The sequence below is a fragment of the Vipera ursinii genome (assembly GCF_947247035.1).
Source record: "Vipera ursinii genome assembly, chromosome: 12".
In the NCBI taxonomy this organism is placed as follows: Eukaryota; Metazoa; Chordata; class Lepidosauria; order Squamata; family Viperidae; genus Vipera; species Vipera ursinii.
The window spans coordinates 12,102,644-12,127,087 of NC_139525.1; the positions used below are offsets into that span (position 1 = coordinate 12,102,644).

A 24,444-nucleotide genomic window follows, 5' to 3' on the forward strand; every position below is an offset into this window, starting at 1 on the left:
AGATGTTGTTGTTTGATGAGTTAAAGTTATTGTCACAGGGTGTAAGCTGTCCCAAGTAAAGTTACCTTTTGCAATTGACTAAGGGTGAATTTGTCAATGCCATTTATTATGGTTTGTTGCACAGTCAGTCAGATGTTCAGACTGGATATTATTATTATTATTATTATTATTATTATTATTATTATTATTATTATTATTATTATTATTATTATATCATCGCACAGTCAGCCAGATGTTCAGACTGGATTTGGCATTTTTGTCTACCTGTCAAGTTCTTACCAAGGACCTGGGATAGGCAGATGTGGATGTTTGAATTGAAGGTATTACAGATATTCTTGCAGGATGGAAGCTGTTCCTAGTAAGGCCGACTGATGGTGAATTATTATTATTATTATTATTATTATTATTATTATTATTATTATTATTATTATTATTATTATTTAAGCCTATGGCCTACTTATATTTGACAATCCAAAGGACAGCATCAGAGACTGTATCTGGTTTTTTTTGATAGAATAACAATGTGCTGACACTTTTATAACCTATTTGGGCTGAGTCATCCTATTAAAAATGGTCTTTCAAATCCAGGTGAGAATTTTAAGAGGGCTGACAAACAAATACCAATCTACTCTTCCTATAAGCACTTAGAGGCTCAGCTTGACTTTTTTTCCTCCCTTTTAGCAAAACTATAATAACAGATAATACCCAATGTCTCAGAATTACATAATGAAGAATAAGTGCAGCTACAAAAGTGGTGCTCAGAATAAACACATCAGCCTTTCTTCCAAGCTTCATGAAAAGGTCTGCACTCATCTTTGTCCATAGCCTTTTGACAAAAGAGAAACTTTCGTACATTTAACTTTAGACACACACATCGGTACGTCTGACATAACTGAACCCACGCACCAAACATTTTCTTTTTTTCCCTATGGTCTAGACACACTGAACTACTTAGTTCATTGTCATTCTATTTTTACATTACTTCAGACATCCTCTTTCATTCTGACATCTCTTCCCAAAGCACTTAAGAGGTGTCAAAATGTCTGTGCAATTTTTGGCTAAGTAACGACACACTATAGATTTTCTGAGGTCACTGACAAACTCGGAGAAAACTTTTTAAACCAAGATGTACAGTTTGGCTCCAAGCCCATCCGTTCACAAGATTAGGGTTATTGGAGAGATTCCTTGGGAAGTGAGTGAAGGTTACTGAAAGAATTTTAAACCACGACAAGCTTGTGCCTTTCAGGTTATGTGATTTAGTTTCACCCTGGGCTGGACATGCTTTTTAAATGGTGTGAAGATTTTCTGGAAGTTTGAAAGGGGGGGAATGTAAAGGGCAACTTGTAGGTCCATATAATTCCACAAACCCTCTTTTTAAGCCCCAATATTTTTCAGACCTGTGCTGTTGAAAAAAAAAAAAAACAATTCAAGGCAATCCTGCCATTTTGAGATGGGAAATGGATGAAAACAGTCAAGTGGAGGGCTGACATGACAGACATCATCAAAAGCAAAGCCTCCCATCCAAATCTCTTCCCCCAAATCCAGCCATACACCATGAGCCATGGTGGTGCAGTGGTTAGAATGCAGTACTGCAGGCTAACTCAACTGCTCACTCCAGCAGTTCGATTCTGACCGGCTCAAGGTAGACTCAGCCTTCATCCTTCCGAGTTTGGTAAAATGAGGATCCCGATTGTTGGGGGCCAATAGGCTGACTCTTTAAACCACTCAGAGAGGGCTGCAAAGCACTGTAGAGCAGTATATAAGTCTAAGTGCTACTGCTATACAGTATAAGAGCCATAGTGACGCAGTGCTTAGAATGTAGTGTTGCAGGCAACCTCTGCCCACAGCCAGCAGTTCGATCCTGACTGGCTCAAGGTAGACTCAGCCTCCATCCTTCCAAGTTTGGTAAAAATGAGTAGCTATTGCTACTTATTTGTGTGATGTAGCCTTGCCCACTTTGTGGTCCTCAATCCTCCACAAATGGCCCTTCACACAAAGAAAAAAATCATGTTAGCTACCCCACTTCATTCTAGGCTGACTGCTGATAATCTATGTATTCTTATGGCTACAGTTCCTTCCCAGCCTGCTACTCCCCACAAACATCTTTCAAAAGTTGCTTCCTAATTTACAATTTTAATATTAGTGAAGGGGCAAATTGACCTGCAGATGGAAACCATCCTATAAGATATATTTCATTAATTATTTTACATTTAATTAAACATTTCATTTAGGTTTTGACCTAGCTTCGCTAACAAATTATTCCGAATCCTGCATGAAGCAACACCACCCATAAATCACATTTCCCTTGAGGTGAAGTGAGCATCACATTTTGCCATGTTCTCATAGTTAGGAGGGCTGTGCAGAAAATCAGTGTTTGTACAGAACAGATGGTCTTGGATAGTCCAAGCTCAAACTGAAATATGCATCTTTATGACACTTGGAATCATGTATGGAATGAAACGAGACTGTTTTCATTCCAGAAATAAGCCAAAATGTTGTAATTCAAGGCAGAAGAGTTCAAAATGAAGCAAAAACAGGAATTTCCTGATTTCACCCTAATGCAACCAAGTCTAGGGTTCCTAAAGACGGGAATGTATAATTATGCTTTGGACAGGCAAAAGAAAAAGAATATGAACTCTAAGCAAAATACCTGAGTAATAACAACTGATTTGCACCCTATCTTTTCCTATTATGGTTTAATTTACAAACAACTAGATAATACACACCCACAGAGAGGGACACCCACTGCCTAGCTTGGCACAAACTCCCTCTTTTGATATAATACAATGCATTTGATTGATTGGTCATTTGACCATATCAAAGCATAAGTATCAGCCTCAGTAAAATACAGTAAAATGAGATAAGGGAAGGTACAGTGAAGGGACATAAAATAGCTACTGTGAGACAAAATAGAATAAAATATAGCAGGTAAATCAAAGATAAAAGAATAAGATAAAAGAGGAAGAAGAGGAGGAAAGGAAGAGCAGGAGGAGGAAGAGATTATATTAGGTGATTGACTGTATCAAATATAAAACTAATACAAAGATGCAAATAAATGCAAAGAAAAAAAAATTTCATAATAGATCGTAACTCCAATCTGATCAAGGCATTCTGTCCACTTCGAGGGGGCCTTTGTGATGAAGACTGTAGTCTTATTAATATGCAGATTGATTCCCTGCAATAAATGACACTGTTTCTTCCAGGCATCCCCAATATTTTTTTAGTTTTAAAATTTATCTTTTCAGCACCCATCCTTTGAAAAGCTGTGAAAATAATTGGCCATGGAGTTCCCTGCCTTTTAAAACCCACCTTCCTTTGAAAACAAAGCTGTGAAAATAATTGACAACACCCATACCTAGGCATAAAATGTTCACAGATGTCAAAAAGTTATACTATGGGGTTTGTTTTTTTTGTGTGTGTGTGTGGTTTCCCAGATTTAAATAACATCATATGCCATGTTGTTAAGCAGACAAACAGAGCTAGATTTTTCTATCCCTGTTCATTTCTCCTTCTTCTTATTTATTTTGGAATCTTGTTTAAAGTGTTTAAACAATCTTGTTTAAAGTGTTTAAAGTGTTATGCTATTGAATTTCTAACAGAGATGCAATGGATTCCCAGCTATCTGCACCATCAAATGGGAAACCCCAAAGTGCTTTTTCAATTCTGAAGAAGCTTCTTGGATGAGAAGCGAAACATCTTCAAGGAAAAAACGAAATCCAGTTGCCTTTTTGAAAAGCCCCTTTGGGACAACCCTGACTTGGATGACTGAGAATCTCCACAGACAGAAAATGGGACGGGGAGAAGCACTGTAAGATTCAGCTTTTCAGACGCACGGATGCCTGGATGTCACCTTTCTGCCTTTTGACTGAAATGACAGTCTTCCAGTTTTGCAAACGTCAAGTCTCCTTTGGCATGCTGCTGTTACATGCAGAATTCAGAGTTCAGGCCAGTTCAAAGCTGAAGGAAATTCACAGTCATGGCATCTGACATAATCATACCCAGCATGTAATCACATTTACTTTATTCATTACGTATTTATAAGTTCTTAAACCAACACAGTCCAAAAGTCCTATCTTCAGAGGTTCTAAATACAAATATGAAAATTAATATCGTGTTAAATCAACCTGCCATCCCCAGAAAGCTAAGAACTACAATTCCCAGAGTCAACAACAACAACAACAACAACAACAACAACAACATCCAAACCTAGAAGACTTAATACCGGTACTTTATTTTCATTCTGTATCAACTGGCCCACCTTCCCAAACACACACAAATACTGATTTTTGTAACACGGAAATAACAACTTGTTTCTGATTTTCCTCACAGAACTTTTTCTGACAGAAATATTAATCAGTGGAACGACTTGCCTCCAGAAGTTGTGGGTTCTCTGACACAGGTGGTTTTAAAGAAAAGATTGGGCAGCCATTTGTCTGGAATGGTATAGGCTCTCCTGCTTGAGCAGGGGGTTGGACTAGAAGACCTCTAAGGTCCCTTCCAACTCTAGTTATTCTATGTTCTAAGTGAGCGTTATCCACCAAGTTCCAGACAAGGCCTGTTTTGACCGCTTTACAAAAGGCCAGGAAATTTTTTTTGGGGGGTGTGTGCCTGCCTCTTTTCTGGGGTAAGCATATTCCATAGTGTAGGGCAATCCTAGTCCAGTCATGACATTTTGGTAGAAAGGCATCTGTGAGAATTTGGTGATAACATGAAGTTTATTTTTCAAGCAACAGCTCTGAATTATTGTTATTGTCTGCTTTAATCTTCCAGCCTTCATACTTCGAGCTCTTGGTAACTAAAGAACTTAAGTGTCAAATCTCCTCTTATATTTTCATTTGTTTACATCCGGCCTTCTCAGCCCAACCCAACCTGGTGAATTTCTTAACAACCTTAAAAACTAATTTCTATCAAAGCTTCCTGAATAGTTCAGCAAAGACTCATTATCGCTTTATGTGTCAATTATCTGTCTCGGAACAATTAGCATTTCCATTTCCTATTCATTCTGCTTCAATTTTCTTCACCTTTTTCATTAATGTTTAGGCCACAAAATATGCCTTTTGTGCTTAGTAACTGACAAGCTTGTACTACCCTTTGCATCATTCATGATTCTTGTTCATCAAAATGGGCTCTCCTGGGATCTAGGCTCTCTAAAACCATTATAATTTTTACATAATAAAGAGCTTTAAGCATCCTAAAATGAAAGTTAATTTCCCCTTCCTCAAATCTGACAAGGTGTTCACCACTGGCAAAAAATGGGAGCTGTTTTGTAAATGGGAATTATTTTCCCTACCCCCCCCCCCCCAATTTAAGAAATACCGCTTCCCAACTATTTCCATTTTGCGGTGCAAAAGTCATAGTCAGCAGATGATTTTCTTTTCATCCTCAAATTGGCCTCTCTGTGTATTTTTTACTTTGGTTTGGTACTCCCCCAAGTGGAAATAAGAAACTCTATTAGATATACAGGTAGTCCTTGACTTAAAACAGTTCATTTAATGACCCTTATAATGATAATGGAAAAAAATATGACTATTTTCCCCACTTATAACCTTTGCAGCTTCCCCATGGTCAGGCGATAAAAATTCGGATGCTTGGCAACTGACTCATGTTTATGACGGTTGCTGCGTCCCAGGATTGCAGTGTCAAGGACTACTTGTACACATGTGGCCACTTTTTGTGACCTTCTGATGAGCAAAGTCCATGGGGAAGCCAGATTCGCTTAACAACTGTGTCACTAATTTGACAACTGCAGTGATTCACTTAACGGTTGTAGAAATAAGGGTTGTAAAATGGAGCAAAATTCACTTAGCAAATGTCTCACTTAGCCACAGAAAATTTTAGGCTCAATTGTGGTTGTTAAATCGAGAACTACCTGTATACACAGACACACAGACACACAGACACACACAGATACATTGGGTGAAGCACCCGGTCTAGCAAATATAGGCTCTGCATTTCGCTCCAGTCTAGGAGCATTTTTGCAGGCAGACATCACTACTGTGATAACTGTAAATTCAAAAATTTTGTGGCTGGCAAAGAGTTAAAGGGTATAAATAGTACAGCTATTTCAAGCTCTTTAGCTCTCACCAGCTAGTCATACCCCTATGGGATTTGAACCTGGGCAGCTTGCATGTTAGGCAGCTGTATTAACCTCTAGGCCAGGGGTAGGCAACCTCGGCTCTTTTATGACTCATGGACTTCAACTCCCAGAATTCCTGAGTCAGCTCTAGGCCACAGGTTCCCCTCACTCCTGTCAGCAGAAACCAGGGCGGATGTATATCTACTGTATATGTTGGGTGAAACACCCGGTCTACCAAATACACAAACACACACACACACACACACAAAACTTATATACAGATGCAAAACTCACAAACGTGCTAAGAAAGGGTATAAAATTATCGTTGTTGTTGTTAGCTGCGAAGTTGTGTCCGACCCATCGCGACCCTATGGACAACGTTCCTCCAGGCCTTCCTGTCCTCTACCATCTTCTGGAGTCCCTTTAGGCTGACGCCTACTGCTTCAGTGACTCCATCCAGCCACCTCATTCTCTGTCGTCCCCTTCTTCTCTTGCCCTCAACCTTTCCCAGCATTAGGCTCTTCTCCAATGAGTCCTTCCTTCTCCTTAGGTGGCCAAAGTATTTGAGTTTCAGCTTTAGGATCTGGCCTTCTAAAGAGCGGTCAGGGTTGAGCTCCTCTAGGACTGACCGGTTTGATCACCTTGCATTATTATTAAATTATTATTATTATTAAATGTGACTAATTTGTTCTGTATTTTACTGAGTGAGAACATTGTCAGGAGGAGACCGTGAGTTCTAGTCCTCACTTTGACATGAAAGCTGGCTGGATGACTTTGGGCAAGTCCCCCCGCCTCTCTCTACCCAAACCACCTCAAGGGTTGTTGTTGCTGTGGGGAAAATAGGAGCAGAGAGGTGTGTTGGATGTGTTTGCTACCTTGAGTTACTTGTAAAAATAATAAAGGAAGTAAATAAGTAAATATATAGATGAATGAATGAATTCGTAAATAAATGCCATTCTTTCCCTTAAGGCTTCCCAAACAAGCCTCCACTATGAAATGGCTAAATTAAAATGTTATCAATACATTAGATTGAATATGATTAGGACCGAATCAAGAGAAGGGCTTTGACATTTATTACAAGGCAGTAAATTCCATAGCAAATCTCAAATGGTTGCTTCACTGTCCTTTTTGCTGCTGTTACCATGCCTGATATGCATACTTTTAAGTTGCAACTTATTTATTCTTACTGGATTTACAGTCAGGGACCAAAAGGAAGAAAGAAAAACAAAGCTCCAGGCAGTTCATGGTCCGTTTGTTGGAAAATATAGAATAGTCACATTACCGAACTGTTAGAAAACATCTTCTATTAGACATTTATAGATTATGCACATTTAATCCTTCAGTTTACATTCATTTTCCATTTCTCTTGCTTTCTTTCTATATCAATCCACAGAATTATCTTGAGTGTCAATTTTTGCTTAATACAATAGTACCTTCAGAACTCCTGCTGAATTTTCCTCAGATGCAGAAAAAACATCAATCTTTTTTCCCCCTGTGCAAATAGAACTGATCATTCTTTGCCAGTTTCTCTGATACTGTCAAGTATGATGAACAATGTATGACATTAATATTATCGCCCAAAGAGGAGAGAGAGAGAGAGAAACACTTTAAACTATTTTTCTTCCACCCGTTCTACCAGAAAATCAGAATTATATGCAGCCAATGACTTGGTTTACTTGGAATACAATACACTTGGAATACTGCATCTAATTCTGGTCACCACAATACAAAAAAGATGTTGAAACTCTGGAAAGAGTGCCAAGAAAGGCAACAAGAATGGTATAGGGATGCGAGCCTAACACATACGAAGAACAATTACAGGAATTGGGTATGTCTACTCCAGGGGTAGGCAACCTTGGCTCTTTTATGACTCGTGGACTTCAACTCCCAGAATTCCTGAGCCAGCTGGAATTCTGGGAGTTGAAGTCCACGAGTCATAAAAGAGCCAAGGTTGCCTACCCCTGGTCTAGTCTAATGAAAAGAAGGACTAGGAGGGACATGATAGCAGTGTTCCAATGTTTGAGGGGCTCCTAAGAAGATCAGGGGGGTCAAACTCTTTTCCAAAGCACCAAAGGGCAAGACAAGAAACAAGAGGAGAGAAGCAACCTAGAACTGAGGAGAAATTTCCTAATGGTGAGAGCAATCAACCAATGGAACAGCTTGTCTTCAAAAGGTGTGGGTGCTCCATCATTGGAGGCTTTCAAGAAGAGTTTGCTTTGCTCTGTTCAGTCGTGTCTATCTCTAGGGGGTGGTGCTCATCTCCGTTTCTTAGCCAAGGGAGCCAGTTCAGTGTCTTTAACCACTGAGCCATTATGCATTTGGATATGGTTACCTAATATGGACACCAAAGTTAAATGATGACGATGCTTTAATTAATCTTAATTCTGTTTATGGATTCTATGTTCACTCGCTTGCAAACCTGTGGGGAGTCACAATATGTAAATACTGTGACCAAATGAACAAATAAATGAATTTTTTGGATTGTAGTAATGAACTCAGGAAAGCCTGTGGAAACTATGGGATGCATCCAACTTCAGTTCCCTCTTGATTTCCACTTAAATAAATGCTGCAATTTAAATTGCCACCAACTTCTCAAATTAATTTCAATAGGACACCGGTTTATACAAACTGCAAATAACACCAGCTTTAATATTATCTTGTCTGCATTTTTATTTGTTTTATTCATTAGAACATTTAACTTTCAATGGTGTTTGATACCTAGACTTCACAATATTTATAATGTGGCTCAAGATGAAAGCTAATCTTGAGTCAGCCTGGATCCAATTCACATTGCTCTTATTTTTGAACCTGGAAAAAAAATGACAACTGTATTTGTTTTCCCTTGAATACACCTCAAGATATAAGAAACGAATAGAAGCCAAGAAGTTTCTTTTGAATTTTTTAAGCAGGTAGTATACATAACAGAAATGTCAATATGGTTTGCCAGTACAGCAATCTAGCAACAACAAAACAATACAAAACAATACAAAACAATACAAAACAATACAAAACAATACAAAACAATACAAAACAATACAAAACAATACAAAACAATACAAAACAATACAAAACAATACAAAACAATACAAAACAATACAAAACAATACAAAACAATACAAAACAATACAAAACAATACAAAACAATACAAAACAAAACAAAACACTGTTTTGGAAAAATAATGTTTCTCCTGTTTAGAATTGATTTTACAGGATTAAGGGATACCATTATGGTAGAAGTATTTTCTTATCATACATACCGTACGCTTATAAAAATCAATGTACAATATTTGTATATGTATATTGTATGTTTGTTTAATAAACAATTGATATTAGCACAATATTTCAAACTACTTGATCTGTAATAAAGTCAGTTTTGCTTCCTCAATTCATCTCATTTTTTCTTTTAAAAAAAAAGGAAGGTCCTTTTGTATTCCCAACCATTTAATCCCTAATTCAGTTCAATCTAATAAACATAATAACCCCCTGTGTTTATATCAGCTAATTTTCATCTTTACTTCTTTCATGTATTTCTATACTGCATCTAGGAAGAAGTATCCCCAAAGAGTTTTTAAAAACAAAAATTGTTTAAATTCATTAAAAATAATGAAACCAATAAAAAAATCAGATGGAGAGGAAAAAGACAGGAGAGAATAACAATTCTCTACAATTCAAAAGTCCTCAAGAGAAATACTTTAGCAGAGAATTTATAGGTTTCAGGGGAAACTCAGCAACACATAGAAGGGGACACCACCGAGGGGACCATGTAAGAAATCCAAAAATGGCGCTGCCAGTCTCAACAAATGGAGCAGAACCTTCCAGATTATTCCAGTGATAATAACCTGATGCCCATCTTGGTTTCAAATCCTTTAGGGCCTCTGATGTCCATAGCAGAACAAGATCCTCGACTGATAGATGACTGGAAGAGCTACTGATTCATTAACAATAAATCATATCAGCAACCAGAAAGGGTTTTGTATAACCTAGTTTGCGCATTCTGCATCATCTATAACTTCCAATCCATGAATTAATGAAGTTCCTCACAATGTGCATTACACTAACTCAGGGGTCTTCAAACTTGGCCCTTTGATGACTTGTGGACTTCAACTCCCAGAATTCCTCAGCCAGGCACGCTAGCTGAGGAATTCTGGGAGTTGAAGTCCACAAGTCATCAAAGGGCCAAGTTTGAAGACCCCTGCACTAACTAGTGAGTTACCAATGTGCAAACCACTGAAGATTGAAGGTCCTTGTTCAGAAAGGATGACAAGTACATTTCTGGCAACAGAAAGCACTTCATATCATTCTAGAAAGACACATGTAGACATTATAGACCCCTCCCTATTCATTATTTACTCTGGTATAAGAAACTCAAATCATTCAACTATTGGAAGTTCCAGTGCTTTTTTTGTAAAAGAAAAAGGTGGCGGAACTCACACATGTCATACAACCCGCCTTGCCTACGCTACAAGGTTCCATCCAAAAAAGGTGCCGGAACTCCGTTCTGAGCGTTCTATGAGAAAAAAAGCCCTGGGAAGTTCTATTTTATTAATAAAGGAGAATATCTTTCGCTCAGGGTTGAAATGAGGGGCCCTTGGTGCTCTCTGAGCTTGCTTGTTTTCTTGCAGACGTTTCATTACCCAAACTAGGTAACATCTTCAGTGCTAGTAAGGAGTGCAGTTTGCTGTCAGTTGATATTCTGGTGGCTTGCCCTGACAGTGTTAGCGGGGGTGGTCCTAGAGATTCTTTGTCTGGGCTTCTTGCTGTTGGCTTTTTGGCAATTTCTTTTTTTTTATTAAAGAGTTTTACAGATACATTTTAAACATAAAAAACATAAAAACCCATCCCCCACCCCCACCCAATTCCCCCTCCCTCTCCCTCCCCCCCCCGACTTCCCAAAGCAAATACAGGGTATTGACCCTAACAATCTTAAACTATAATATGCAAACTTACTATAATAACACTTTAGGTCCTATCCCACTTTAACTCTCCTTAAAAATAACTAAATAATAACAAATCTTCTAAATCTAATACTCATTCAAATGCTAAATGAAACTTTTTGGTCCCATATTTATTCTGGATATAATCAATCCAGCTTCTCCATTCCAAAATATATCCTTGTGGCGAGTGGTCTTTCAAATATGCTGAGATTTTTGGCAATTTCTTGACTGGGATATTTTTAAATATATTTAAATATAGTAAATATATTTTTAAATTCCAATATCTCAGGGGCTACCACAAAGAAGAGGGAGTCAAGCTATTCTCCAAAGCACCTGAAAGCAGGACAAGAAGCAACGGATGGAAACTAGTCAAGGAGAGAAGCAACCTAGAACTAAGGAGAAACTTCCTGACAGATAGAACAGCTAACCAGTGGAACAACCTGCCTCCAGAAGTGGTGAATGCTCCAACACTGGAAGTTTTTAAGAAGAGACTGGACAGCCACTTGTCTGAAATGGTATAGGGTTTCCTGCCAGAGCAGGGGGTTGGACTAGATGACCTCCAAGGTCCCTTCCAACTTCTTCTTCTTCTTCTTCTTCTTCTTCTTCTTCTTCTTCTTCTTCTTCTTCTTCTTCTTCTTCTTATTATTATTATTATTATTATTATTATTATTATTATTATTATTATTATTATTATTATTATTATTATTATTATTATTATTATTATTGGTCTGACTGTTAACCTTGGAGTTAATCTATGCTGATCTGGGTGCTGACTGCCGGTGTGGAAGTGCTTGGGTCTGTTTTTCCCTTTTTGGGCTGGGTGACTGTCTCTTTTGCATAGTCTATAGATATTGTTTAGGTCTTATGTGTCTATTGATGGCTAATTTGTCAGAGTGCCAGGCTTCTAGAAGTTCCTGGTGTTTTTGAACTTGGCCTGGTCTAGGATCTCCACCAACACTGTCAGGGAAAGCCACCAGAATATAAACTGACAGCAAACTGTCCTCCTTACTAGCACTGATGATGTTACCTAGTTTGGGTAATGAAACATCTGCAAGAAAGAGCCTTGGTGGAGCAGTGGGCTAATGCCTCCTTAAGTAACACCAGCTGCCTGCAATTAGTGCAGGTTCGCATCCCACCAGGCTCAAGGTTGACTCAGCCTTCCATCCTTCCAAGGTAGGTAAAACGAGGACCCAGATTGTTGGGGGCAATTAGCTGACTTTGTAATAATGCCGCTTTGGGGGGGGGGGCGGGGGGGGGCGAAAGCCCTAATAAGCAGGCATATACATAGAATGAAGGCTATTGCTAAGCACATTGATTTGTGCTTTAAATTGTAAGCCGCCCTGAGTCTTCGGAGAAGGGCGGGATATAAATGGGATTTAAAAAAAAGCAAGCTCAAAGAGCACCAAGGACCCCTTCTATTTTTTTTCCCAACTTGTGTATTAGATTTCATTTTATTCTCCCCTAGATAATGTTACATACAATACATAATGTTTCTCCTAGATTTGTTTTTTTCTGAAAAGAAATCTCATCATCTCTTTCTAGTGTCAAAGAATAAATTTTTGCCACCAGAAATAAATTCAATAAATACATCTGAAATACAAGGAATAAATAAGAAAAAAATGCTATTATACAGCAGAGAATCTCTGTGAAAACCTCAAAGCTGTTTGGCTACTTAATTTGCAAAAAAAATGTCCTATTTTCCTAGTACAAATGAGTAATGAAAACTTTTCAAAGTGACATGAGAATTAAAGTTTCCTGGAAATTCATCTGTAAATAAAAACAATTTATTACCTTGGGTAACATAGCACAAAAGAAGGAAAGAAGGCATGAAGCACTTTTAAGTGAAGTCTATACAGAATCTAATATTTTTTTCCCAATATACACAGCCTTGGCATCATTTTCTCTTAATACAGAAGCACATTGTAAGGTCTCAGGTCATTGCATAGTCTTCAAAGTGGACTTGGAAGTGCCCCTTCATACTTTGCAAAAGTTACTGAGAGACTGTAGCTTATAATATGATAGAAGGGGAATGTTATTGAATAAATGAGAAGCCGGTGAAGTTGCGAAGAAAGAAGTGGCAGAGTTAAGGTGAAAGAAGTGTAAATTAATAGGACTTCAGATAAATTAAATTAAATATAACTATCTGTCAGGCCCAAACCTAAGAATGACACCTGGTGACACTTTGAGCTGTAGTAGTGTGTTGGTTACAATACAGTATTGCAGGCTAACTCACTGTTGCTACCAGGAGTTTGACTCTGACCTGCTCAAGGTTGGTGCAGTGGTTAGAATGCAGTATTGCAGGCTAATTCTGCCAACTGCCAGGAGTTCAATTCTGACTGGCTCAAGGTTGATTCAGCCTTCCATCCTTCTGAGGTCAGTAAAATGAGGAACCAGGCTGACTTTGTAAACCACTTAAAGAGTTCTGTAAAAGCACTATGAAGCAGTATATAAGTCTAAGTGCTATTGGTATTACTGTAACTGATCGGATGTTGCATTAGGAGCCATTAGAATGCAATGGTTAGAATGCTGTACTGCAGGCTGACTCTGCCCACAGCCAGGAGTTTGATTGTCACTGGCTCATGGTTTATTTTATTTTTATTTTTTATTTTAATTCCATTTATATCCCGCCCTTCTCCGAAGACTCAGGGCGGCTTACAAACTTAGCAGTAGCCTTCATTCTATGTATATGCCTGCTTATTAGGGCTTTTCACACACACCCCAAGCGGCATTATTACAAAGTCAGCTTAATTGCCCCCAACAATCTGGGTCCTCATTTTACCTACCTCGGAAGGATGGAAGGCTGAGTCAACCTTGAGCCTGGTGGGATGCGAACCTGCAATAATTGCAGGCAGCTGGTGTTACTTAAGGAGGCATTAGCCCACTGCTCCACCAAGGTTGACTCAGCCTTTCATCCTTTTGAGGTTGCTAAAATGAGGACCTAGATTGTTGGGGTCTATATGCTGACTCTGTAAACCGCTTAGAGAGGGATGTGAAAGCATTATGAAGTGGTATATAAGTCTAAGTACTAGTGCTATTCTTCTGAGATGAGTTCTTTGTTATTTCATACCTACAGACAAAATCTTGCCTGACGGAGGTCTCTCCTACCTGAAGTAGCTGATAACCAAAATAGATAACCAAAACATAAAAAGATAACACTGAATTGAGTGAACTGTGGTGATCTATAGATCAGCTGCTCATGATGGCCTTGTGAAGGAGGGAAAGGACAGCAGTTATAAAGAAAGGAAGTCATTTTACAGGATCCAGGGCCTGAGCTACAGCTTCAAAATGCGAACGCTTCCTTAGAGCTGAACCTGAACAACAGAACTATAGTTAGTCTTATTTCTGGATTTTTTGTTGTTATTGTTGTTGTTGTTTTCTCAAGCCTTTGCATTTTGTAACCTTTTTTTCTTGATGAAAGAATTTGGAAGAATTTGGAAACACAAATCTCTTTTGTATCATTTTGATTGGTCTTTATTCAGTCATTAACCAGCTATAGTTCTGGGATCCTCATTCCTTATTAGTCATTTTTTTATTGTTCTTCATCTCTTATCCAAATGTTTCCTTTCAGAAATGGCTCCTGCTTCATCTGAGTGGAAATACTTCATGGTTATTTCAGAGATAAAACCACTGCAGGTAATATTTTCTAATTTGTATTTAATTAAGCTTTGGATCACTTAGAATCAGTATGTACCTAACATTTTGTTCTCTTCTCGGAATAAAGGGGTTATAAATTTTGGCTTGCATTTAAAAATAAAGCTATGCCAAATGCAAAAGCTAACCTTTTTTTTAAAAAAATGTGAAGATTCAAGCAAATTCTTTATAAATGCTTCCTTTGTCTTCTTTCCAAACCCTCCCAGATATATATCAGAGCAATCTGTTTAGCCTAATGGGTTAATTTAGGAGTATTAAGGCTAGTCAGGAACTGTGAACATCAACTTCAAATTGCCTCTTTAAAAATTCAGAAACCCTTGCTCATTTCTTCTGTCACTTTTTAAATCCTTTGCATTAGGAAATAATACATGCCTCCTACTTAACTTGCATGCCACCTAACTAGCTCGGAGGATTCCCACTCTCCACGGAGGATTCCCACTCTCCACGTCTTTTCCATTAATCCTCCTCCCCCCACTTTGCCTGGTATATATCTTTCAGGTTTAATTTATTTTCCGTTATCTTCAGTAATCGTAATGCCGCACATTTCCTGTCCATTTTGTGCTTAGCTTCTAGCCTGCCAATCACTTTCACTACATCTGTTCTTGCATTGATCCAGCGTCTTCGCTTCCTCCCCACCCCCTTTTAAATAAGGACTGCTTTGCTCAGAAAAGTCAGTTCCGTTTTCCATGTTTGATGGTTTTCAAAGTATAACTGAATTGTAAAAGGGACTTGAGTGTTATTAAGATCAAAATAATGATGCCATTTCTTATTGATTCTCGCCACTGCCTGGAACGGAGCCCAGAGTGGCTCGACCATTCAGTTTAGAATGGGCACTGCCTGAACAGGAAGGAGAGGACTTGCCTGCTCCTGAAAGGCCACTGCAGAGCAGAAGAAGAGGGGTAAACCTGCTCCATTCTAATCTAAGAATGGCCACATTACAGCGTGAGACTTCAAATACAGTCTCTGAAGGACTTGGGAAAAAGACTTGGGGAAAAATGCAGAGAAGAGCGACTAAGATGATTAAAGGCCTGAAGACTAAATGATATGAAGAACTGTTGCAGGATTTGGGTCTGGCTAGTCTAGAGAAAAGAAGGACTAGGGGTGACATGATAGCAATATTCCAGTGGGTTAGGATGCTGAGCTTGTCGATCAGAAGGTCGGCAGTTTGGCGGGTCGAATCCCGAGTGCCGTGTAGCAGAGTGAGTGCCTGTTACTCGTCCCAGCTTCTGCCAACCTAGCAGTTCGAAAGCACGTAAAAAATGCAAGTAGAAAAATAGGGACCACTGCAGTGGGAAGGTAACAGCGTTCCATGCACCTTTGGCGTCTAGTCATGCCGGCCACATGACCACGGAGACGTCCTCGGACAAGCGCTGGCTCTTCGGCTTTGAAACGGAGATGAGCACCGGCCCCTAGAGTCAGAAACGACTAGCACGCATGTGCGGGGGAACCTTTACCTTTACCTTTACCTTAGCACAAAGAAGAGGGGGTCAACCTACTTTCCAAAGCACCAGAAGGCAAGACAAGAAACAATGGATGGAAACTAACCAAGGAGTGAAACCATCTGGAATTAAGGAGAAACTTCCTAACAGTGAGGACAATTAACCACTGGAACAGCTTCTGCTTTCAGAAATTGTGAGTACTTCATCACTGGTGGTTTCCAAGAAGAGACTGGACAACTACTTGTCTGAAATGACATAGGGCAGTGATGGCGAACCTTTTAGAGACCGAGTGGCCAAACTGCAATCCAAAACCCACTTATGTATCGTCAGGTGCCGGGTGGCCGGGGCAAACTGGGTGGGTGTGGCCCATTGGGTGGGCGTGCCCTATTAGGGGGTGTGGCTTCTGTGGTAACGGCAGACTGGGTGGAACTAAAAAGTCAATCAATCAATTCCAACTATGCGAGACCTTTTTTTTTCCCGCAAGAAGTTGAAATTGATTGATTGATTGAACCTTTTTTTTTTTTGCACACGGTGGTGGAAGCCTAAAGTGAAAAGGTTTTATTAAAACCCAGCTGAAGACCCAGGACTGGGGTGACAACGTGCGTGCCCACAGAGAGGGCTCTGCATGCCACCTGTGGCACCCGTGCCATAGGTTCGCCACCACGGACATAGGGTCTCCTTCTTGTGCAGGGGGTTGGACTGGAAGACCTCTCAAGTCCAACACTATTCTGAATTTGAAAGGAGATGGAGAAAGGTAGGAGGACACCAAGAGGAGACTACATTGTCCTGCCTTGTCACAATCATTTAATTTCCTCTTTGTGATGGGTTCCTTTTGGAAAAACATACAGAAAAGGAAGGAAGGATTTCCCCCCCCCTTTGTTGAAGGGGATGATTTATGGTACAAAAATAGAGATTTGTTTTCATGGAGGATGGGGAAACAGGTGTTTTTCTATAAATATGCATGGCTCTTACTTGCACATCAATCATCTGTTCGTATAACTTTGGGATGTATCTATGACTGGATATATTCTCTCTCTCTAAAGCTTTCTATGTCTTATTTCTATATGTTTATGTGCCTTGCTTTTATAGGCTTGTGTGGACTTCTCATTCCTTCTCTCAGCTTCCAATAGCAATATACAGATAGTCCTCAGCTTACTTCATTTAGTGACTGAAGTTACCACCGCACTGGAAAAAAGTGACTTATGACCGTTTTCGTATTTATGACCGTTGCAGCAGCCTCATGGTCACATGATCAAAAATCGGATGCTTGGCAACTGGATCATATTTATGATGGCTCAGTGTCCCGGGATCATGTGACCTTCTGACAGGCAAAGTCAACGGGGAAGCCAGATGCACTTAACAACCGGGTTACTAACTTAACAACTGCAGTGGTTGGCTTAACGACTGTGACAAGAAAGTTTGTAAAATGGGGCCAAACACACTTAACAAGCATCCCACTTAGCAACAGAAATTTGGGGATCCATTGTGGTCGTAGGTTGAGGGCTACCTGTGGAAATTTATCTTGCTTCTGTAGGAGTCTATGTTTTCCCCCCTCCTCCCTCCATCCTGCCTACTAGTTAAGTTACAGAATAAGAGAGATGGAAGGGATCTTGGGGGTCTTCTAGACCAACCCCCAGCTCAAGCAGAAAGCCCTGTACCATTTCAGACAAGTAGTGTCCAGTCTCTTCTTAAAAACCTCCAGTGATGGAGCCCCCACGATTTCTGGAGGCCAGCTGTTCCACTGAATAATTGTTCTCACTGTCAGGAACAATTCTACTTAGTTCCAGGTTGCTTCTCCTGTCTGAACTTCTTAAACAGCTTCTGATTTTTTTTTTTTGGTGCCCTCCTCCTCCCTCTGAAATCTGACTCTAATTCCTATGCTCTCACCTAACTGGTTTAATTCAGGCTATTTTCTTGGCTATGTAAGTTTTGTTGAACTGTCTTTTCTCCCTCTAACACACACAACAGATCTTCTCTTGATAACCCAACTGGTCTTCTCTTCCTTCTATGGCTGATGGGATGTGTGTGTGTGTGTGTGTGTGTGTGTAGATTTTAAGCTTTAGCTGGGTGAAAGACTGAGCTGAAGAGAGGGGAAGAAGGAACTTGGGGCTAAAAGTTACAAAGCACTTTTCCCATACCATTCCATTACTAATCTGGAGACAGTTATCAAATACAAAGTGGCAATTCCTCAATGGCTGAAGACAGGGTCACAACAACTGGTGAGGATGGGACTGTCTCTGGTTATCCAGTGTGATTTAAATGCTTGTAATATGTGTGCAAGAGAGCTTTTTGAGTGTTACAAATGCTTTTCCGGGGGCTGTTCGGCTATGGCTTCTTATAAGAGTGTGAGTTCTCCATCTTATTTTCTTTGTTTCAGATGTCAGCTCTGGATGATCCATTCTATTCCAATAGGACTTATGATTTGGGTCCAGAATTACTTCACGCTATATAGTTCTGGATAAATGCACAAATCCAAGAGACAGAATAATCATCCAAGTGTGTGATGTACAACTAAGCCTTCTTTCCTCTGCTCGCTTTAAATTAATGAGCTAGCTATCTGAACCAGCCACTCCTAAATCCTGGCGAATTTTATAGATAACCCATTTAAACTTTAGCTGTGTATCAATAGGTGTGTTCTCTCTCTCTCTTTCACACACACACACACACACACACACACACACACACACACACACATCACATACAAAAAAAAATCAACTGGCCTTCTATTTATTCCACAAACACTATATCAATTAGCTTTTATTGTTTGTTATTTTTAAATACTGCTACTTATCTACTAGCCAATTTAGCAATGTACTGAAATGCACATTAATTTATTATTCTTTTGTGTAAAATGCCAATTCATAACTGCACTGACTCAAGAATTCTCCTGTTCATTGGTGACTAATACAAGAAGTCAGATTATAAAATTAATTTCATCAGGATAACATGCTTCCCGTATATAATTACTTGATAATATCAAAATCCATTGCCTCAACAGCCTGCTCCAAATTATTTGGTTATTCATTCATTCATTAATGCTAGATCGGTATCTCAACTCAAGGTATCAAATTAACACTTCACTGAAGGGGGGTGGGGAGGGGAAACCAAATAAGTATTTCTCCCTTTATTGGTTTCCATATTACAATGTTAAAAAAAGAAAGTTATCTACAACTTTGCAAATCCTCTTAACCTCATTAAAAATAGTTCGGTGGCCCCCACTTACAAGGAATGTTTGTTTTTATATACTTCTTTCAACTAACTTCCTTTAGAGTTCTTTTCTATTCTGCCATATGCCGTCCAGAGTCCGCAGATTTGAATGGGTTTCAAAAACTGCAATATAACATGCAAATCTGATGAGGAAAGCTAACCTGCATTGTTCAGTAAATCAACAAAAATGAGTTTTTGCTATTTGACTGCAATTTTGCCATGTCCTAATTCCCTTCCTCAGTCATAAGGCTGAACCTAAACTCACAGACATGGTGTCAAGCTTGCAAAGAAACCTCATGATGCTTTGACCATTTCTGTTTCTTGGCTTGCCTATAGATCCAAGGGGGAGGGAGGGGATGATGGAATGTGCATTTGCAGGTGTGAATCAAGGTCTGGGAATCAAGGTCACTCAGATTATTTATGAAGTAATGAAAGACTTCTCTCATAACAATTGTCTGATGCTTAATTGGGGAATGTGACTTGCATTGTCAGAGGGAAGGGGACTTTCTATACTTTTAATTTATTGTTCTGGTGCCAATTTAGCCAGAGCTGGTTTTCTGTTCATCAGAGCCGATATAGTGTACTCAATAAAGTTTTGCATTAGAGATTGGAATGTCTCAGCTGTGCTTACTTCGTTGGACTCATCATTTGGAACCTTGACACATGGTTAAGACCCATAAAACTCACATTTGCTGTGTAATTGGAGCGGGAGCCGTTCAGAGCAACTGTCACTTCATAACTTGGCTGTGTTTGGAGGTACTCTCTTTTTCCTTTCTAGAATCCAGCATTGCTGTAGTTATCAGATAGTTTGATCTTTTGGATGCCAATAACATAAAACAACAGAACTGAAGGGAAGATTTCAGTAAAGGGTCCAAAATATCTCACTTTCAAACAATCTCCTCGATCAGAAATTATCTTTTTAGGGGCAACAACAAGATGAGAGAGAGGAAAGGTTAATCTTCTCCAATTTGGTATTTATTCATGTTTTTTTAAAAAAGTAAAGGAGTCCATGCGGGTTTTATTCTGCTAGAGGCATGGTGGCCTAGTGATGAAGATGCTCACCTCCCACTTGGAAGGTTGAGACTTCAATCCTAGGTAGCGGCAGATGTTTCTCTCTCAGGGCACAAAGATGAAACATCTGCTGCAAACTCCATGTAGGTGTCAGGAAGGGCATCTGGCTAAAACATCAGCTCCACCCTGTCTCCCCAACTCCACCCCGAATCAAGGATTAGAAAGGTAAAGGTTCCCCCGCACATGCCTGCTAGCGGTTTCCGACTCTAGGGGCCGGTGCTCATCTCTGTTTCAAAGCCGAAGAGCCAACGCCTGTCCGAGGACGTCTCCATGGTCATGTGGCCGGCATGACTAAATGCCAAAGGCGCACGGAACGCTGTTACCTTCCCACCGGAGTGGTCCCTATTTTTCTACTTGCATTTTTTACGTGCTTTCAAACTGCTAGGTTGGCAGAAGCTGGGATGAGTAACAGGCGCTCACTCTGCTATTGCGGCACTCAGGATTTGACCCGCCAAACTGCTGACCTTCTGATCAACAAGCTCAGCGTCCTAACCCACTGAGCCACCACGTCCCTTGAATCAAGGATTACAAGGCTGTAAAAAGAAAAAAAGTCCTAGCCTACTTTAGGGGGTAGTGGTCATCTCCAAACACACACACACACACACACACCATAGGTAACTAGTTACAGTTTGGGTTGCAAATTCCAAGTCATGATAAGTCCCACTTTTGCTTCAATCTTGGGTTCTGGGTAGGATAAACAGGAAAGAAATCAGAATGAATTTAAATTCTTTGGGTTAAGACTGATACACACACACACACACATATATACATACATTGTGATCTTTTTTCATTAAATGCTTGATTGGTGGTTCACCAATCATCAATACACACTTCTCTTGGCTAGTTTTAAATGCTACTTGTAAATCATCCTGGAAAAAGTTTTACATCTTAAAGGAAAAGTTCTCTTTTTTCCCTATTTATTTGTATATATTCAATCTTAGTTTTCTCCGTGCTGATATGTTTCTAACAAAAGCTTCTGCAAAGCTGCAATTTATCGTGTATTCAGCACTCCAGAAAAAACAAATAAAAAACAACAACCGGTATTTGATTTTCTGCGACACTTGTATAGAATGTTAACTTAAATAATGGTCTCCCAATAAATCTATTCCGTATTCAGTGTCAATTATTTTTAAAGGTGCTGACAAACAAACGTGATAGAAATCAGCTAGGAAAACAAAAAAAACCCCAATCCTCTTTTAAGAAACACATTTCAATGTTTTCTCAAAACAGAAGATGAGATACAAAAATCTCTTTCAAGTAGTGAGTGTAGATCAAAGAGAATTTTTGCACCTTCTTTTAGTGGAAAAATATCATGCCAAAAGCATATCAATGTTATAGTACTATACCTATTCACATTTTTTTTTGCCTGCCAGGATCTTCTGAAGCAATGTATTGTTTGAACCAGTGATGTAAAAATCAACATTACAAAATAATCAAGACAGAATTGTATTCAAATTCATTGAAATCTCATGATAAAGACTGAATCAGGCTGACCCTCCATGGGATACTATGACTAGGAAAGTCCTAATCCTAACGTAAGAAGCCTTGAGGACTAGTAAAGAACATAGAATCATGAGGCTCAAAAGGACCTCAGAGGTCTTCTAGTCCAGCCTCTTGCTCAACTCAGGACGCCTTATACAGGGGTAGGCAACCTTGGCTCTTTTATGTCTGGTTGACTTCAACTCCTAGAATTCCTCAGCCAGCATGGGGGAACTATGGCCCCTTCATGACTTGTGGACTTCAACTCCCAGAATTCCTCAGCCAGCATGGCTCAGCTTGGAAACCTCTCCCTTTCCCCTCAGTGTGGCTGGCTCAGGAATTCTGAGACTTGAAGTCCACAAGTCATAAAAGAGCCAAGGTTGCCTACCCCTGCCTTAAACCATCCCAAAGGGTTGTCCAGTCTATTTTTTAAACCCTCCAGTGATGGAGCACCCATAACTCCAGGAGATACGTTGTCCCACTGAAGTAAGCACAGTAAACACAGGCTATAGAAGTTCTTGTGAAATTTCAAGCATGGAGATGGGTTGCCCATTTTCAAAATGAATGGTAGTGCGAATGAACTTTTGTCAGAAGGGAAACTACTAAAGCTGATCCCTGCCAGCTTCTTGAGCTCTGCGGTTTAACTTTGCCACCCCAGCTTTCATTTCCATTTTTCTAGATAGATGTCCACACTTCCCAACAAAGTCCTGAGCTGCAGCATTGTCTAAAAATGCAAATGGACTATCAAAGGGCGTAACAGCATTCTTGCATATCACGTTAGCCCTAGAGGCTGGCAACTTTTAGCAAAAAAATTGAATCAGGTGCTCAGTATGATTTAGGAGTAGAAAGCAATTTCCATAGGTGGTCATATAAAGTGTAGTGGTACCTTGGTTTCTCAATTGCTTTGAAAATCATCAAATGTGGTGTAGAGTAGAGTAGAGTAGAGTAGAACAGAACAAAACAGAACAGAACAGAACAGAATAGAATAGAATCTGGAAGGGACCATGGAGGTCTTCTAGTCCATCCCCCTGCTCAAGCAGGAGAATCTATGCCATCTCAGACAAGTGACTGTCTAACCTCTTCTTAAAAACCTCCAGTGATGAGAGCACCCATGATTTCTGGAGGCAAGCTGTTCCACTGGTTAATTGTCCTCACTCTTAGGAAGTTTCTCCTTAATTCCAGGTTGCTTCTCTCTTTGGTTAGTTTCCAATGCATTTCCACTCAATGCATTTTGATGCGAAAATTTTGTCCCGCTACTCATTGTTCGTTTGGTACTCAACGCACACACAACTCAAGAACTTGTCAGTGTTGGATGCCTTGTGACTTACTACATTATTCCTTATGGGAAATATTTATTTGGTATTCATCGTTTTTGGTACTCACTGCTCCTCCCAGAAACAATTATTGATGAGTACCGAGGTACCACTGTACAGGAAGAAAAGCTACTGGGGTGAATGTGCATATGCTACTTGTCACAATAAATGGTTCAACGTACCTTGAGTGGATTCATCAACTCCTTTTCCTTTTCGGTTATGGCTGTTGTAGTTGAGTCTGAGATCTTGTCCAAATTCATTCAGGGTTTCTCTCGACTCATAGGACTGTCTTGCTTTTCTCCCGTCTTCACTTTCATCTGAAGAGCTCGTGTAAGCTAGATCCATTTCATGCTTAGCTTTGGACAGAGGCTGGTAAGGTTTACAGTCCATCTGCTCCATTTTTGATTCAGCAAGTGCAGGGTCATGAAAACAACGGAGTAAGGCTTCTTAAAGTTATGCACCTGGAAGAGGCAAAAACAGTGTAACTGTTAAGTGATTTTTATTTACTTAACTCAATTCTGAGTTTGTCCAACTCCTCAATGACTATAGGCAGCTTACAATTAAAAATTGACATATTCAGAAATCATATATGGAATATCACATGACCAAGAAATTACACTTTCCCAATAAAAAAAAAATAGTTGCACTCTGCAACTATCTTGTCCCAAGGCTTGGCAGAACCAATGGTGTAAGTTTCTATGATTTTTCTAATGTTAAACAATAAGTGATTTGTTTTGTCCATTTAGCTACAGAAAATATAAGAAGATAACAGAGTTCATGGGTAGAAATACACGTAGCTTTTAATTACTGGTATTAGGGGGGGGAAAAACTTCATAAACCATGTTTGATGGAACCAGAAACGATGTGTGCCGTTGTGCCCACAGTAAAAAAATGACAATAAAGGTTATCTTATCTCTTATCTTACATTAAAAAGATAACTCACATCAAGTAACATAGTCTCTCTCTCTCTCTCTCTCTCTCTCTCTCACACACACACACACACACACACACACACACAAACACACAGAGAGAGACACACACACGTAACCTGTGTTTATATATCATCCAGAGCCCTGTCTTGTTTAACCATAGTTCAGTGAATAAATTACTATTGGCTTGTGCACACATCATGCTAAAGACTTGCTTGGTTAAATGTGTTGAGAAAATGAGGACAGACGTGGATAGTGAAATAATTCTGGTTCATGTTTCTTCTTTTGCGTGATCTTCTGAACAATTAACAGTGGCTGATAATACATTCTTTCTGAGTGCTAATA

The 24,444-nt window shown here is 39.5% G+C and overlaps 1 protein-coding gene across 1 annotated transcript in view; it reads right to left on the reverse strand.

Annotated features, from left to right (window-relative positions):
• TENM1 (teneurin transmembrane protein 1) overlaps positions 1 to 23,569 on the reverse strand; it is a gene marked incomplete at its 5' end in the record, with an annotated part of 251,934 nt that extends 228,365 nt beyond the window's left edge. The window contains one exon of the mRNA XM_083372198.1: positions 23,353 to 23,569. Within this exon, the coding sequence (XP_083228324.1) occupies positions 23,353 to 23,569 (217 nt within the window). The remainder of the gene's footprint in view (positions 1 to 23,352) is intronic.
• Positions 23,570 to 24,444: the final 875 nt, after the last annotated feature.